The sequence below is a fragment of the Myotis davidii genome, unplaced genomic scaffold, assembly GCF_000327345.1.
Source record: "Myotis davidii unplaced genomic scaffold, ASM32734v1 scaffold370, whole genome shotgun sequence".
Taxonomy (NCBI): domain Eukaryota; kingdom Metazoa; phylum Chordata; class Mammalia; order Chiroptera; family Vespertilionidae; genus Myotis; species Myotis davidii.
Window position 1 is genome coordinate 5,630,049 of NW_006288615.1, and position 16,972 is coordinate 5,647,020.

At 48.7% G+C, this 16,972-nt stretch overlaps 1 protein-coding gene across 1 annotated transcript in view; it reads right to left on the bottom strand.

The window, feature by feature from the left end:
• Positions 1 to 3,061: 3,061 nt before the first annotated feature.
• Positions 3,062 to 16,972, bottom strand: part of IQCA1 (IQ motif containing with AAA domain 1) — a 109,459-nt gene continuing 95,548 nt past the window's right edge. The window contains exons 17-19 of the mRNA XM_006760462.2: positions 14,542 to 14,719; positions 8,558 to 8,796; positions 3,062 to 3,621 (exon numbers count right to left, since the gene is read on the bottom strand). Of these exons, the coding sequence (XP_006760525.1) occupies positions 3,490 to 3,621; positions 8,558 to 8,796; positions 14,542 to 14,719 (549 nt within the window). The 3' untranslated portion in view covers positions 3,062 to 3,489. The remainder of the gene's footprint in view (positions 3,622 to 8,557; positions 8,797 to 14,541; positions 14,720 to 16,972) is intronic.

The following is a 16,972-nucleotide window of genomic DNA, read 5'->3' on the forward strand; positions in this document are numbered from 1 at the left end:
CTGGGTGGAGGTGTTCAGGCCTGCGGGTCTCGGGACAGCTCTTCAGGAGCACGCTGCCACCAAGGGTCCGGGACCTGGAGCCAGCTGGTCCCCGGGCGGGAAGTGCAGGCCCCACCCCCAGTTCTAATTCCACTCTCATCAGGTTTCATTCCACCGAATGCTCCATTAACGAGGGTTAATGACATTAATTACTGTCCTCTTCACTCAAGAACGTGCTCGAGAGGAGCTAATTGTCACACAAGGGCTCAAGCATAGCTTGGACTCGGGTAGAAATCCAGGAAGACCGTGTCTCCCCTTCTTGGTTCTAGTCCCACCCCATCCCCCACCTACTCCCAACCCCATGACAGCTCCTCCCTTATCTCCTCTCACATTAGAGCTGCCGCTTCTCCTGTCTCCGTGTCAGTGCCAGGGAGCTGCAGCCATTGTTGCATCACCCTTCCAGGGACCCTGCCCCATGGGTGGTGAGGGAAGGGGCACCTGTCCTGTGTGAGGCCGTGAGGAGCACCTTTTCAGAGGGCAGTCCGGCCAGAGCTGCCGAAGTTAAAAATCCACAGGTAATTTGACCCAGGAACGTTGCTTCTAGGAATTTATCCTGCAGATCCTCCTCCCTGTACATGCCCACAAAAGAGGATGTCTAAAGGAATTCACTGTGGCATTGATGGGAGAGCTAGAGGTTGGGCACAACCTAAATGTCTGCCCAGGAGGGGCCTGGCCGAATCGATTATGCACTTTCCATAAAGTGGAGGATTGTGCAGCTCAGATAAATCGAGTCCAATCTGTGTGCGGATACGCAACAACCCCCAAGACACATTATTGAGTGAAAAGAGCAAGGGGGTAGGACATGTTACATTTATGTATAAAAAGTGGAATGTATGTCTCTGTGACTGTATCTGTCCACATATCTATACATCTCCGCCACCCTCACAATGTAAACGCCATAGGTGCTGGGTTGTGGCCTGTCAGAGTCTTGTGGAGTCTGTACTGACATACAAGGGGGTCTGCTCAGCACAGAGTAGGTGGCATCAGTTGGCAGGGGGAGGAGGGGGCAAAGCCTGCTGGGGAGGGAGGCAACATCATGGTCCTTGGAAACCAGAGGGTGGGGCTGGCTAACGCCAGCCCCATGAACCTGGTGAGAAAACTTAGCTATAGAATGGGCACGCTGTCACAGCTGGGAGAAGACAGAGCTACCAGTGTGATCACAGCTCAATATGAGTGGTCCCTGAGAGAGGAAGCATGCCCAGGCCATACTGAGGCCATCTTTTCAATGTTTAAGACTCAAGTTACTCTAAAGCTACATGTTTGAATCCACCAGTCACACTAGCGATATGTAGTGATTTAAATGCAAATGATCATTAACTTAAAAAATAAATCCAGTTGCAGCAGCCGCAGTGCCAATGCTGAATGGCCACACGGGACTATTGGCTACCCCTAAGGGACAGCACAGATGCAGACCACGTCCCCCCTGCAGGAATCCTATTGGGTGGGGCTACTCCACAGCCCAAACCTCGGTTAAAGTTTTGTTATTAATGACCGCTTATTCAGCTCTAGCAGATCTGTATGAGTTCTGATAAAGTATACTCGTTATCAAACTGAGACCAAGTTCAATGGTATTGTCTACTTTTTAACATTTTCATAATGTCCATTTCCTTATAATATTCCATTTTTATTATCCAGATCCTATTATTTTGCAAAGAATATCATATTCTAGAGTCTTGACGTTCTCTTCTTGGGTCATAACCCTGGGTCTGATTCCCATGATGAATGATGGGAAGGGTGTTGGTGCCGCTGCCCAGGAGAGACCAAACTGCTCTCTGAGGTCAGGGTGGGAAGTCTGTCCTCTCTCAGGTCACTCTGGGCCTTGGCCAGAGATGGTGTGAAGTGGGCAGGGGGCGCGGTCAGGCCACCGTCCTGAAATTGGGGGCCTGTGGTGTGAGAGGCAAGTCCATGGCAGGGCACTCGGAAAGCAGAGCCTGTTCCGAGGACAGACTCGGGCGCTTCCCGGTGCGCTCAGGTGTGTCCAGAGCATGTGGCCTGTGGCCGTCCCCCTCTGTCCTACACGGCATCGGTCTCCCGCACACACACAGCTGAGGGGCATGTGCTGGTGGCCAGGAGATACCTGGAACCACTGGTGGTTCTGAGCACTGAATCCCAACCTCCTGGGAATCCAGGAAACTGTGACATCTACTGTGGTCTACAGAGGCGGGGACTGTACCACATCCTGTGGTAGAACTAGATCTCAAATTACATTCATCCCACCTCCATGCGAGTCTCCTTCCTGAGCTCTCACCACAATTGAGAAATGGGTGTATCTCCCACTCCTTTCATATTCATATAAATCCAAATTTCCCTTTGAATCCTTGTTTTTCTATTCTTTATTTGGTTTCTTATTCAGCTTTAAAATTTTTTTTTTTACTTATTCATTTAGGCTTTCTCTTCTCCACATTTATCCTATTTTTATGTCATAGTTTTCATCCAGCATCGGCCTGTCACTGTTCTGGGGCTTTGCAAGAGTAGTAGACAGGGAACTAAAGAGCAATTACTTCAGTCCCAATGTTCTAAAAGTCTGAGAACTCGTGTTTTTACTTCAGGAAAATTCTCAGCAAGTACTTCTTCAAATTATTGTTTCTCTGATATTTCTTCTAGGAATTCTGTTAGTTGGGTGTCAATGTCTTTAAAGATTCTTAACTGTAGTTTATAGATTTTATCTTTTTATTTTTCTGTGCTGTCTTCTGGGCTAATTCCCCTAGAACCGTCTTCCAGTTCACTAATTTGCTCTTTGACCATGTCTAGTTAGAGTTCACACCTCTTTTACTTTTTTCATTTTATATAAACTACTATATTTTTAACTTCTAAGCTTTCTATGATATTTTTCATAATTATCTCTTCTTATTCTATTTCTGTATGATTCTGGGTCTTAGTTTACCCATCTTCAAAGTCAGAAGATTGACACAGTTAAATTTAAAGTTTTGTTTTCTTTTTGTTTGTTTTTAGCTCAAGCAACCAAATTACTGAGTCAGTTAAAGGACAATAGAATTTTATTCCATTATAAAAGGTCTATTAATAGAGCAAAGAATTAATTTATTAAAATATGTGCAAGAGAATATACATTATATATGGGTTAATAAAAAGCTAGTGTTCTCATAATAGATTCTAGTTACTTACTAGTTGTCAAATTAGAGTATTTCCTAACTATCAAATTTTAAATTTGGCAACTAGTACTGATGAGATGAAGTATCCAACTTGAAAATGTCATGGAGTGTGAAGACTGAGTTTTGGTTATGTACAAACTTCACATGGACTAAGGAACAATTACAAGCTCTAGAAACAGTTGCCACGGACAGCTAGCCCGGTGTACAGCCCAGCAAAGGTCTAGCCGAGCGAGTCAGAGGCTGAGGAGCTTGCGACATCAGCGTGGGTCTTCTTTAGACTGGAGAGTCGGGGCCACCGTCATCCCCGAGAGAGACTCAAGGATGGCTCCTCAGAAAGGAATTACTTTTTCTTCTTTTTCTCCTTTTTCTCTTTTTTCCCCTTCTTTTTTCCTTTATCCTTTGCAGTTCCTGTGTTCCCTCCCATCATTGCCAAGGCACGCTTTTTACCCATAGGGGTTTTGGCATACCAGTTCTGAAACAAAACAAATATTTAGGAAAATGTCAAAATGACACAAATGCACTGGAATACTCTTAAAAAAACAGAGAAGATCTTGCTAAGATGGAAGGGGCAAGCTGCCATTAAACTTTGGGCATTTAATGTATGTTTCATACAAATTCTTTGTCACTGGTATTTCTATATGATTTGGGGCTTCTACTCAAGGAGTTAATGGTTTCAGAGAACCACAGGCCGAATCTAACCAACAGCTCTTGCTGATGAAGTCACCTGTCTCCCAGGGGTCTTACTCTATCCCGGGGTGTGGGTTTTCTTGCTATTGTGAATGGCCCCTCTGGTGCACAGAAGCTGCTAGAAGCTGGGCTGGTGGCCATGTTGCACCATGGGAGATCAGACGAACACTCTAAGGGAGACCACTGAAAACATGGCAGGAATATTGGGGCCAAAATATCAACAAAGCAGTTAATTAATTGCACTCGGGCCTGTGATGGCATTTTCCTCGGCCTTCACATTTTGTTTGAAACCTGAGAAACATTTTGGTTTATAAACTTTGTAGTTGTAATATTTCTTTCTTTTTAAAAAATATATTTTTATTGATTTCAGAGGGGAGAGAGAGAGAGAGAGAGAGAGCAGAGAAACATCAATGATGAGAGAGAATCATTAATTGGCTGGCTCCTGCATGCCCCATACTGGGGATTGAGCCTGTAACCTGGGCATGTGCCCTGACCGGGAATCCAACCGTGACCTTCTGGTTCATAGGTTGATGCTCAACTACTGAGCCACGCCGGCTGGGCTGTAGTAGTAATATTTCACTGAATGACTATACTATACATTATTTATCAATGCTCTAGTTGCTGACATATAGGTCATTTCCAATTTTTTATTAATATGAATGATGTTGAAATTCACAACTTTTACATATCTCCTTATACACATGAGAAAACGTCTCTAGGGCATATACATAGAAATAGGATTCCTGGGGTTGTAGGTCATGAGCATCTTTAATTTACTTACTACGTTCAGATTGCTCTCTGAAGCGGCTGTGAGTGGGAAACTACCTCAGTCTCTGTATGTCTTGAGATGTTATTTTCTCCTGTCTCTTGGATGGGAGCTGAGCTGGATATAATTTTAGGTTGACAGTTGTTTTTCCGCAGCCCTTTGCAGAAATGACCTCAGTGTTTTCTGGCATCTATTGTGGTCAGAGAGCTGTCTGATTTCCTAAATGTTGTTTCTTTGTAGGTAATCTGGTATCTTTTAAGACTGGTCTGTGGTCTTGTTCTCAGGTTTCCAATAATGGATGTAGGAGTAGATTTATTTTTATTTGTTTTGCTGGTCCCCCTTGGAGTATATTTTTAATCTGAAACTCATGCCTTTAGTTCAGAAAAATTCTCAGCTAGTATTTCTTCAAAATTATTGTTCTTCAAATTATTTCTTCTCTTGCTTTCTTCAAAAATCTTCTCTTAGTTGGGTGTAATACCTTTAAAGGCTCTTTTTTTTTATTGCTTAAAGTATTACAAAGGGTATTACATATGCCTTTAAAGGCTCTTGATGACATTTCATAGGTGTTAGCATCTTGTTTCTCTGTGCTGCCTTCTGGGCAGTGCCCAGGACCATGCCCCAGTTCACTAATTTGCTTTTGACCATGTCGAGTCTAGAGTTCATACCTCTTTTATTTCCCCCATATATGTTAGTGTCTATATTTTTAATTTCTACATTTTCTTTTTGCAATTGTTTTCATAATGATCTCTTCTTATTCTATTTCTCCATCTTTGTTTCAAAACTTTGTGTATACCTCTAATGGAAAGTTACGCCTTCATTTATTTTCTTGAACATCTGCATTTATAAATTTCAACTTTTTTTTTCAGATTATGCTTAGAATTAGATTTCCTAAAATGTTTGGGATTTTGATTTTCAGATGCATTCTGAGTAGGAGGGTTTGCTTTGGTCTCTTCCTCTCTCGTTACTCCTCCCTCCCTAGCAGTACTGCAGTTGTTCCTACCCAAGCCTCTCAACCCAGATGCAGAATTTATAATGATGCTGATGGCGCCTGGAAGCGGGTCCTCCTGGGTGACATGGGGAGATCAGAGGGCCAGCCACAGAAGCAGCAGGGCTGTTACTTCATCTGCCACGACTCAATCTCATTTGTGTTCTGTGCCTTGTTTCTCTCTCTGCTGCACACCAGGCTTCTGACTGCTCCTGCATTGGAGACTTTTCTTCGTTTCTGGTGCTTGGGGATCTTCTCATCCTTCTTTGAACTTTGGCTAACATGTAAGGGGAGGTGGCCAAGTAGTTAGGTGATGATTCATTGGGACACAGTAGAGAATATGGGTAATGGAATTGGCTTTTAGCTTTGGAATAAGGTTTAAATTTCAGTCTCCTCCTTTCTAGCTGTGTGACCTGGAACAAAAGTCCCTTTGACTCTTGCTTATTTTTTTTTTCTTCTGTAGCAAAGTGCCATAAACTTCGTGATTAAAAACAGAACATTATCTTCTATTTCTGCAGGTCAGATGTCCAAAATGGATCTCCCTGGGCTGACATCAGGGGTCTGCAGGCCGTGCACCCTCCTGAAGGGTCCAGGGGAGGGCAGCTCCCCCGCCCTCTGCAGTTTTCAGAGACCACCCGCTTTCTTGGCTTGTGGGCCCCCCTCCGCCCTCAAGCTGGTGACGCTGGGCACCCAAGTCTTTCTCCTGTTGCTCTCTGGTTCTTTCTTCTGAGCCCATCCTCTTACTTCTGATGATCACAGTGGACTCCCAGGGACAAGCCAGGATAGCCTTCCCATTGTAGGGTCCACTACTTAGCAACCTTAATTTGACCTGCTCCCTGAATCTCCCTTTCCCAGGTAAACTCACATATTCACATGCTTCAGGGCCTAGGATATACATGTCTTTGGGGGGCCACTATTCCGCCTCCCACATATCTCCATCACTCAGTTTCCTCATTTGTAAAATAGGGGGCTAAATGAGTTATAGAGTGTCTGGCACATAAGTAGTCAATATGTATGAGCTAACAGTATTCTGATTATCACACTGTTACCACTCAGTATTCCCTCCATCATGCCTACGGAGCAGGTACAACGTGTTTGGAGGCTCCGTGAGACCTCAGTCTGACATGTTGTCAGAGCACAGGTCAGGTTTCTGAGGACAGAAGTGACCGGCTGGTTACAAGCAGCTATAGCCACAGTGTCACATTATTCAAGAGTGTGACAGGGCCACTGTATCTATCTGCTCAGGAAACTTGCCCCTAAACAAGTTTGTTGAACAGGCAGATGGGGCAGGCAGGCACTGTGCCCAGCCCTGCAGCTATGAATGGGCAGCAGAAGTGAATTTGGGGCGGGGTGGGGGGGGGAGGAAGATGGTGGTAAAATGATATAGTTTCCTTAAACAGTGAAGTGACCAAATGTGCCGAGAACAAATGTGAGAAGCCTATGTGTTCTCATCCCAGGGTATAAAATGGTAGCATTTACTTGAGTTGTATGATCAGTTATATGGTAGTTACTGGGCCCCAGGAATCAAGGGATCATTTTGCAAAGTGGAAAACACGGCTCAGAGAATGCATAGGTACTTTATCACCCTAAACTTGGCTCCTCCAAATAAGGAAGAAAATGATATTTTAGAAAAAAGGAAAAGAAAATTTGGAATTTCAGAGAAAAATATGATATATCCCTTGAAGAGGGTAAATATTTATCATTAATACCAGCAAGGCTTGAATAGTTAACAAGAATAGGAATGCAAATGCCTGGCAAAAACTCAGCTTGGAGTGGAAATATCTTTTTCCAGTTTTGCTGGCACGTGGCTCAGCAAACTATGGCCCATGAGCCCGATCTGGCCTGCTGCCTGTCTCTGCAAATAAAGTTTTATTGGAACCCGGCCATGTCCATCATTTACCTACTGTGGGTGGATGCTTTTGCGCATGATGCAAAATCGGACAGTTGTGACAGGGACTGCATAGCTCTCAAAGCCTAAAGTAGCTGCTGTACAGGAAGAGTTTGCCAAGCGCCGTGCCAGGTCATCCTCCAGGGGATCAGCATTGTGACTATTTCCCACCTTCCCTTGAGGCATTCGTGGCAAAGCAGGAGGGAAACACAGTTTTCGAGTGGGTGGGACATGGTTACAGTATGAGGGACTTTTCCTAATCTCAAGCTCCAGAGCCTGCGGTGAGGGAGAATTCAGATCCTCTCTCTAACGGTGGAGTGGCTGATATCGGGGTGGGCAACACTGCATGGGTATCATTTTCCTCCCTTGTCTTCCCAGTCGGGCAAGAACTATGTGCAGATCCAGAAAGAGGACACTGCATTCCTCTGGATGAAAAGCACTTTGAGGAGTGCCCGCTGCCTGGCTTCGGGGGGCAGGTTGCTAATGAGCTTGGATAAGGAGGGGCAGAGCCTCTGTGACTCCCTTTCTCCTATAGAAGACAGATTGGGAAGAGTTGGTTCTCCAGATCTAGGGAAGTCTGAACATCTCAGAATGTATTCAAACATTAGAAAACTAAATTTTGGTGTGTTCTCCTAATAGGTGTGATTTCCTATTGCTGGTGCCTGAAAATTCAAGTGGACCACGGCAAGTATGGGACAAAAACAGCATTGTTTGTAATATAGGGAATGGTCTTCTCTATGCAAGACTTGTTCCATTGCCTGAAATATGAAGTAAAAACCAGTGAGAAACAAGACAGGGCGTGTGTGCAGGTGCATGTGTGCAGGCATGTGTGTACATGTGTGCATGTGTGCAAGTGTGTGTGTGTATGAACCCAATAGTATTGATGCTGCTACTCAATTCTGCAGTCTGGCTGCTAATTTATAAGATCACGGACCATGATGTTCTTAAAATTTGGAAGGCACATGTTTTACTGCTAAGGATGGAAAGATTTTGTGACCCACAAACTCCATTGCATATGGCAGAGTTCAAATTCCTGCCATTCAGGACGGGTTGGCTGCTGAGACCTTATGGGCTCCATTTACCTTAAAGCTGTCTTCTTCCTCTTGGTATATGGGGTCCATGGTGCTGAGAGCCCCCATGAACTCCATGGCGATGAGCGGCTTCTGCTGCTGCTGCCGGAGTCTCCGGTCAGTGAGCACACTTCTCACCACCCGGACGATGTGGCCCTGGGTGAAGCCATCGGTGACCTTCGCCAGGCAACTTATGTTCAAAGCACTCGTAATGACTCCTCCATGGCGCTGAATGATCTGCTGCCACAAAACTGTTGTTTCAGAGACGGTGGGAAAGACAGAGAGAACAGAGAAGGCAGGATTAATCCGGTTCTCTGCATAAAGCTGTGTTGCCTGGATAGGCTCAGGTTCCTGTGGGTATGAGACACCTTGTATTAAATAGAGCAACTCGACCCTTATTCTCTGCCTCCAACAACTGTGAACACACGCAGCCTGACTGACCTACCAGACGGGAGCCCAGCTGTTCTCTGGGTGAGGGGGACCCGGGGCAACCGAGAGATCTCAGGACACAGGGTGTCGTGGACATGAATTTTGAAGTGACTCTTGAGGTTTACTTAACGTAAGAGAATGGACGCCACGCTCCATTGGAGGTAACGCTACACTTAGAGAACCATGCCGGTTCTGGAAAGACAGGGTGTGCATGAGGGTCATGGTAACTGGTGCGCCCGCAGGCAGACGGGAGGCCATCGGCAAGGCCACCTGCCTCAGAGCCGGAAAGATCTGCTCAAACGTCTCTAAAGCATTTCGACCTTCTTGGAGGAATATTTAAAACTTTTTATAAAGGCGACCATTGCCACCTGATCTGAGCACCGTTGGGCCTCTGAAGTGACCACGTCATCCAACCACGTGGATTCAAAAAAGCTCAGTGAAACGCGAAGTTCTAACTACAGCCAAGGAATGAATGATGGCCAACGTCACTGTGACCACATTGGAGCCTGGCGTTGGGGCCATGAATTATGCCAACGCTTCACCTCCACTGTCCTCTTTGGCGGGGTCCTTGGCCTGGTGGTGAGCTGAGGTGCTGGGAGGGGACACTCTGCCACGGGGCTGCCGATGTCTCCAACATGTGGAAGGTTAGGCTTCAAGGGTGGAGAGTCAGGGCAAGAAGTGCAGCCAGGGCTCCAAGGACCTCAAATTGGCCCCTATAGCAACATCTCACTCCCCGGACCTACTGCCTGGTGGGTGTGTGTGAGCTGGAGCCGGCCTTGGGGTTCCCTGGAACATGGCGGGGGAAGGCTGCGTGAGAAATCAGGATGTCTGCCAAGCACCTGGGAGACTGCCGTTCTCGCGCAGGGCGGGCATGTTGTTTCTGTAGCTGCGTCGGTGTTGTTTTAGTAATAATAATAATAATAATTATTATTATTAGTCATTCTGGTTTGTGCCAAAGTTCCCTTCTGCTCATTACACGTCAGTTATAGGAAATCATGCAAAATACACTAAAAGCTATTTCAAAGCTACTTGTGTAAAGACAGATTGCAGAGGTAGGAAGTGTCCTTATCAGAATATGACTGCTGGAGGGTGAGACACCAGAAGCCACAGCCCATGGTCAAAATAAACCGCCACAGACAGACAGCATCGTTCCAGGGATCTGGTCTATCTCCTGCCCAAACTCATGGCATCTGAAAAAGTGCAGCAGCTTGGAGTGCTGAATGGATGCCGAGAAGGGAACGCATTTTATGGGTGAGTCTCAGGGGTAGTCCCTAAAGCTGAGGACTGGTGGATACCCCAGGCTGGGAACCCAGAATTACTTCAGCCATGGGCACCCATGGGCCAATGCCCACCTGCAGCACAGAGCGGACCGGCCAAGGGCACCAACAGCAAATACTCCACACTCCCCCTGCCAACCGTTCGGCTCCGACAGACCCTGCCATCCGCCTTCTGACATGAGGAATGTCTACGAGTAAAGATTCATGAACCGTGGAGCAAAGACCTACACAGACTCTGGTCTGGCGTGTACGTGTAAACACACCATTGACCATCTAAGTGTATGATTCTTGGTACTTGTGTAGAATTTGGTCAAGATTCCTCAAGATTGGTTACTTCAAAGCTCACCAGTGTCTAATGGAGGCACAGTAAGGGGCTCTGGGGATGCATCCCGGTTACCATGGGAACTGCCCTCTAGCCCAGAGCCATCTCTATACTTAGATCCCAGATCGAGAGAAAGGGAAAGGCAACCAAGTTTGATGTCCTTTTCGTGTTAGATGAACTGGACGTATCAGCCTTTGAAAGAACAGCCTCGCTGCTTTGACAAAGCCACTAGCTCATTCTTGACCTTAACTAGCTGCTGTGGGGCTGTGAGGTGGTCGAGGATGGTGAATCGCAGCCTGGTGGGCGCATGGAGGCAGTGGGAGCCACCAGCAGGCTGCTGAGTCTTTTGTCCACGGAGAACACAAGAGCAGGACAGGCCCAGGGCCAACAATGAGCGTGGCCGTGGGGACTGGGGCCAGGGAGCCAAGGGCGGGAGGGCTGAAGGCAGCAGAGGGGCCCTCATGACCGAGCGATGTATTATTTACTTTCCTCTCCCAGATACAAAAGGCACCTCAGTTCTCCAGCTAATGGACACCCTCCCCACTCCCTGGACTGGAAGGGACCAGGCATCGGGGCTTCAGGTCTCCTCTTCTGAATCCAAACTGATTCCACCCTGGCTGGCGCTCCATGACACAGTAACTTAAAGTTCGTGTTTATTTGGGATTTCGCAGAAGGATGAGGGGTAAGTAATATACTACGGATGAGCTTCTGGCCGCTGCAGCCTAGAAGTACAGGAAAATCAGATATGGGCAGGACTCACCCGAGCAGACACCAGGTCCAGGATGGGGGCCTGTGATGAATTGGGTTATTAGCAAAACAGGCCCCAGGGAAGAGAGGCAAGAGGAGCAGCATTAGGAAAGCGGAGAGAAGGAAGCCCAAAGGGATTTCTGGGGACCAGACAGGCATTAATCAACCTTGGGGTGGGTTTTCTCTGCAGAGACATTTGGGAGGAAATAGCTTGATTTGGGGCAAGAAGGTAGACACTGAGTTAGATCTGGTAAACCTTAAGGACTGTGCTTCCTTGGGCTGACCCACCCTTCTGCGCTCGGCGTAGTCACTCCTTGATGCTGCCTCAAGAATGTGACGGTGAGACTGGGACTGCTCCTTACCCCTTTGGCTCTGGGCCGGGGGATGGGTGGCTGAGCAAAGGCCCCCATTATGGATTTGCAGCTGTGCGTTATGGGCTGGAAGAGACCATTTTTGATCACTGCAAAGACAGGAACAGTCTTTCTGTGAGATGGACATCCCAGCCGCGGTGGCTAGGAACACTCCGCAGCCCCTGGAGGAAATGTTGGGCAGCATTTGTGATGCCCGAAAAATGGTGGCCTGAACAAATCACCCCCAAAAAGGAAATACGTGAGAAGCGTGTGCTGTAGTGGACAGAGCTCTGTGCCCACGACAACTGCCGTGTGCAGGATGGCCACCTGCCCACAGGTATGGGACGCTTTCTCCTTCCTCCCCGATGACGCTGTCTTGAGGAGAGTCAGGTGGGAATCTGCAGATCTAGTCCTTAGAGGTGACTGGTATTTTATTAAAAGAACACAATTGTCTTTTTTGTACACCAAATAGCTTCACTTTTAAAGAGCCCATGGTTTTGTCAAACAATAGAAACTATTCAACCCAAAGTGAAGGATAATACCCTATTTTATTCCACTAAGATAACATTAAGACCATATATATATATATATAGACATGAGAAGCTGGGCTGGTTACTTGAACTGAGGATAAGTATACTCAGGAGCAAGGGGACGGCTGTGTTTGGCCTTTTGCACAGCAAAGCAACAAAGTCGAGAGAGAGAGAGAGAGAGAGAGAGAGAGAGAGAAGAAGAGGAGGAGGAGGAGGAGGAGGAGGAGAAAAAGCCACAAGAAAGGACACCTGGCCAAGGGGGGTGAGGAATGAGTGGGAAAGCTCCGATAAGGCCAGGAGCATGGGGTCCTCCACACGGAGTCAGTGGGCTGACACGGCTGTTCTCACCCATTTCTATGCTGACTGCACACCCCTCCCTACTTGGCTGGACTGCACACCCCTCCCTCCTTGAACCTTGTGGGGCCATGCGACTCATTCTGGCCAATGCAATATGGGTGGAAGAACAGTTGGTCTTCCCGGTCTGGTCCCTAAAATCTTTGAGACCGTCCATACTGTCTTTCTCCCTTTCCTTTGATGCTGGTTGGATGCAAAGGACTGAGTGGAGGCCCTAGAAGATGAAGTCACTAGATGGATGGAGAAAGAACTGGGACCTGAGTCCTCCTGTACTTTTTGTATAACATGGATTTATGAAGCCAGGACCATAACTTATCAAGACAGAAATGAGCGCACATTGCAAATGGGGTAGCTAAGCTAGGAGTTTGTAATAGGTGGGGAGGAGAGAGTTGTGCTTTTAGCTGACCAGGAGTTCAAGACCAACCAGAAAGGACCCCATATCCCTTCTATTTTGATGGTGCTACTGTGACTGGCTAAGGATGAATAGAAACTAAGTCTGACCTAATCATTTTTATAATTATCATGAATACTAAACACCGCTACCATGTCACCATGGCCATCGTCTCCTCTACCTCTCCCGCCACTGTGACCCCCATCATCTCCATTAGAGCCACACTGCCACCCCATCACCATCTTGACACCGAATTCACCACCACCACCTGCCACTGTGGGAGGTGAAGGTGACCCCTCAATGAGCCACATGTGTGATATTCACACCTGTGTACCTACTGCCCTTGAATGTGGGCTGGCCCTGCGAGTGGCTCTTAACCAGTCCGAGGAGGTAGAGTGACTCTGTGTGACTTCCCATACCGGGCCACAGGAATCCTTCCACATCTGCCTGGACCTATCAAAATGTTGCTCTTAGGATGCTCCCCCTGGGGCCAGCGGCTGTGCTGTGCTAAGCCACACGCAGAGGATAGGTAGAGGCTGTCCGGGTGACAGTTGTCCAGTTGACAGCTGAGCCAGTGATGGCCAGTATCAACTCCGTCAACTCCAACCACCTCGGAAGTCCAGCCTGTCCAGTCTCCCGATGAGCAGAGCCCCACCTGACATCTGACAGCAAAGTGCTGAGAAGCTCAGGGAGAACTCCCCAGCTGAGCCTGGGGGCCCTCAGGACCACGAGAGCAGATCATGTTGTTTTTAGCCCCTGGGGAGGTTACGTACAGCTGCAGAGAGCCCCCCTCCTCAACCCCACAGACTGCCTTCCTCCCTCTCCATCACCAAGCCCATGCTCTTCTGGGGCCGGATTTGGTGCCAGACATTCTGCCAACCACCTCTGGCCAGGGCTACAACGGCTCGGCCCTGAGACATAACCATTCCCCTGCTCTGCAGAGAACATGGTGTCTCAAAAGTCAACTGAGGTGTCAAGGTCACCCCACTGTTCCCTGTCTGAGCCAGTCCTGGCTCTTTCCAGTCTGGCCCCACTGCCCTCAGGGTCTCTTCCTCCTATTGTCCCATCAAAAACGTTTCAAAAGAAGTGGAATTTGAATCTATCTTTTCAAGAATAAAAAAAATTGAAAAAGTAAGCTTCTGTTGTATTTAGTGTTTATTTTAAGTGAGTCAACATGTTCCTAGACTCACTCTTCAAGACTGAAAAAATAACAAGAATGACCCGGTGTAAAAAATATGGTTTTATACGAGAAAGACACCGTCACCGTGGGTACAACACGAGACAAGTGACCCCACTCTACTCTTCATGAGAAACATTTGCACCCATAAGGGCTTTGTCACGTCCAGGGCCCGAAATACTGATCGCTGCCCAGTGTCCTTAGTTCTCGGGTAAAAAGAAGTGTGTTAACAACAGAGCAGAGATGCATGTTTTGCTCTTGTGACCCAGCGATTTACATTCGTGGCACCGAGCTCAGCTGACATCGGTGCACACGCCACTCTAGGGACATCACCTGGCGGTGACTGGGTGCCTGGGCCACCCTCCCAGCAGCTGACAGCCCAGCCTCGGCCACTGCTCAGGGGCGGCCGGGGTACTTGCCGTATCTGGACGCGTAGTCTGGTCTGGGAACCAAGATGATTTTTTGGTAGACTCTGCAGAAAGACTGAATTTCGGCATCGAAAGGGCGGCGTGTGGTCCCCACGATCAGAACCCTGTCGTCGGGTTTCAGGAGCTTCAGGATTTTGGGAAGATGTTTTTTCAGGCGTTTGGGTTCGTTCTGGGTAAAAGAGAGGGGAGATAATGAGCCACGTGCAGAGAAAAGGGTAAGCGGAAGACCCTGCAGCCTAGGCAGGGTGACACCAGCTCTCTAAGCACTGCCTCCCCAGCCTGGCCTGGGCTGCAGGGCCCGCTCCCTGGTCTGGGTGCCCTGACAGCAGGCGCTTCCTGTCCTCAGCCTCCAGCACGCGGAGTTGGAAGGAGTAGGGAGGAAGCACCTGCAAGGCATTCCAGCACCTCGGCCCTGAGAACGGGAAACGGCGGTGGGGTTCCCAGTGCAGGGGAGCTGGCCGGGATTGACAGTCTGCCTGCGGGGCTCCGTATCCCCTGAGCTGTTCCGAAGGGGACCCCGAGGTTTCCTCTGCTGGCCGCAGGGACAGAAGGGACGAGGTCCTGGATCTCACGTCTGAAAACGCCCAGTTACGTGAGGGTGAAGCTGCTATCTCTGAGGCAGTTCGGACACCGTGTGAACCTGCGATTTTAGCAGCATCTCAGCACTAACCAGGGAGAGAAGCAAGACTTGGCTCAGGGAGGATGACTTCCACCCCAGGGGTCAGCTTTGGCCAGGTTGCCACGGAGCCAGGGCTCTAAGTGAACCTGGCCAGGCCCAGGGCCCGGGGGAAGGGAGGAGGAGGACGCGGGGTGAGCAGTCTGCGCAGGGACACCCAGGCTCAGTCCTGACCAGTTCTGCTCTCAGCTGGAGCGAATTACAATGTGAATGTTGAGCTAAAGACCACGCACGGCTTCCCTGCAGCGGCCTGTGGACCCCGGCAGAGACCACACCTGTGTCTGGCCCTGTGTGTCCGCACCCTTCCCCCCATCTCCCCCTCCCCCTCAGAGAGAGCCCTGCCTGCAGGAAAGGCCGGGCACCCAGGGAAGGGAGTGGGCGTTTGATAAATGCCACTCTCAGGAGGAAAAGTGAAGAGCAGGTGGGGTGACAGAGCTGGTACGGGGGTGCGGGTGAGGGGGGCAGAGCTGTGCTTGATTTGTGGGGCCTTTGAGACAATACACTGCTGGGCTCTAGAACCCTGCTCCATGGCAGGCCCACGGCGGCCCAGTGTCTCTCCGAGTCCGGCCCTGCAGAGCTGGGAGTCAGGCCCAGGTGGTCACGCTGCTCTGCACAGCGACAGTGCACCCTGGAGGACGGGAGTAGAGCAGAGAGGGGAGGGAGGAGTCCTCCAGGGAAGGCGGGGGCGCCCTGGGTGGGCGGCTGGACTGGGCTCTGGGCACAGGTATCCACTCCCGTAGTGAGGCTGTTGGCCACGCAGTGGCCGCGTGGTTGTTCACCTTCTTCCTTCCTGCTTGACTGGGAAAAGGCCAAGTTCTCTGTCTGGCTGCCCAGGTGCAGGGAGAGCCTGGGTCAGAAGAGCAGGACCCGGGTGGAGGGGCTGTTGGGGGAAGTCCGATGGAGGCTGCAGACACCTGGGGCGCCCCAAAGACAGCACAGGGCCTCAGTTCTCCCTAACAATCCCCCTGCACTCACCCATTCTGCCAGTCAGCTGTAAGCCTCCAAGGGTAATAATACTAATATTAGTATGTAGCCCCCACTGAGTGCCGACTGCAGGTGCTCCTCTTAGTGCTCGGTGTGAGCTCAATCACTTAACGCTGGCGACCCTTGTGGGTGTGAAGGGGTGTCTCGCGGTGGTTTTGGTTAGTATCTCTCTGATGGCTAACGAAGTTCAGCATCTTTTCATGTGCTTATTGGCCGTTTGCATATCTTTTTAGGAAAAATGTGTAGTCAGATCGTTTTCCCACTTTTTCCTTAAGTTACTTGCCTTTTTACTATTGAGTTGTAAGAGTTCTTTATGTATTCCAGATACAAGTCACTTAGCCGTATATGATTTTGTAGATATTTTCTCCCATTCTGTGAGTTGTCTTTGCACTTTCTTGGTGATGTGCTTTACAGCAAACATTGTTTTTTTTTAGTTTTGATGAGATGCTATTTAATTTTTCTTTTGTTGCTTAAGCTTTTAGTGTCCTAAGACGGGCCTCATGGGAGCTTCCCAGAGTCTGGTGGGAGAACTGATCCCAGGGTCCTGGCAAAGGTGGAGACTGCCACTCTGTGGGCATAGAGACCCACTTGCACAGTCTGAGCCCCTTTCTAGCAGCCTAGTTGCCATGGTGACGATGGGGCAGTTCATCCTGTTCTAGGGCAGAAGATGGTATTGCTACCAGTCCTGAAATGACAGGGACATCTGAACTTAATTAGCCTGTTTAGATATCAAATGTTGATCCTGGGCTGTGTCCAGAGTGA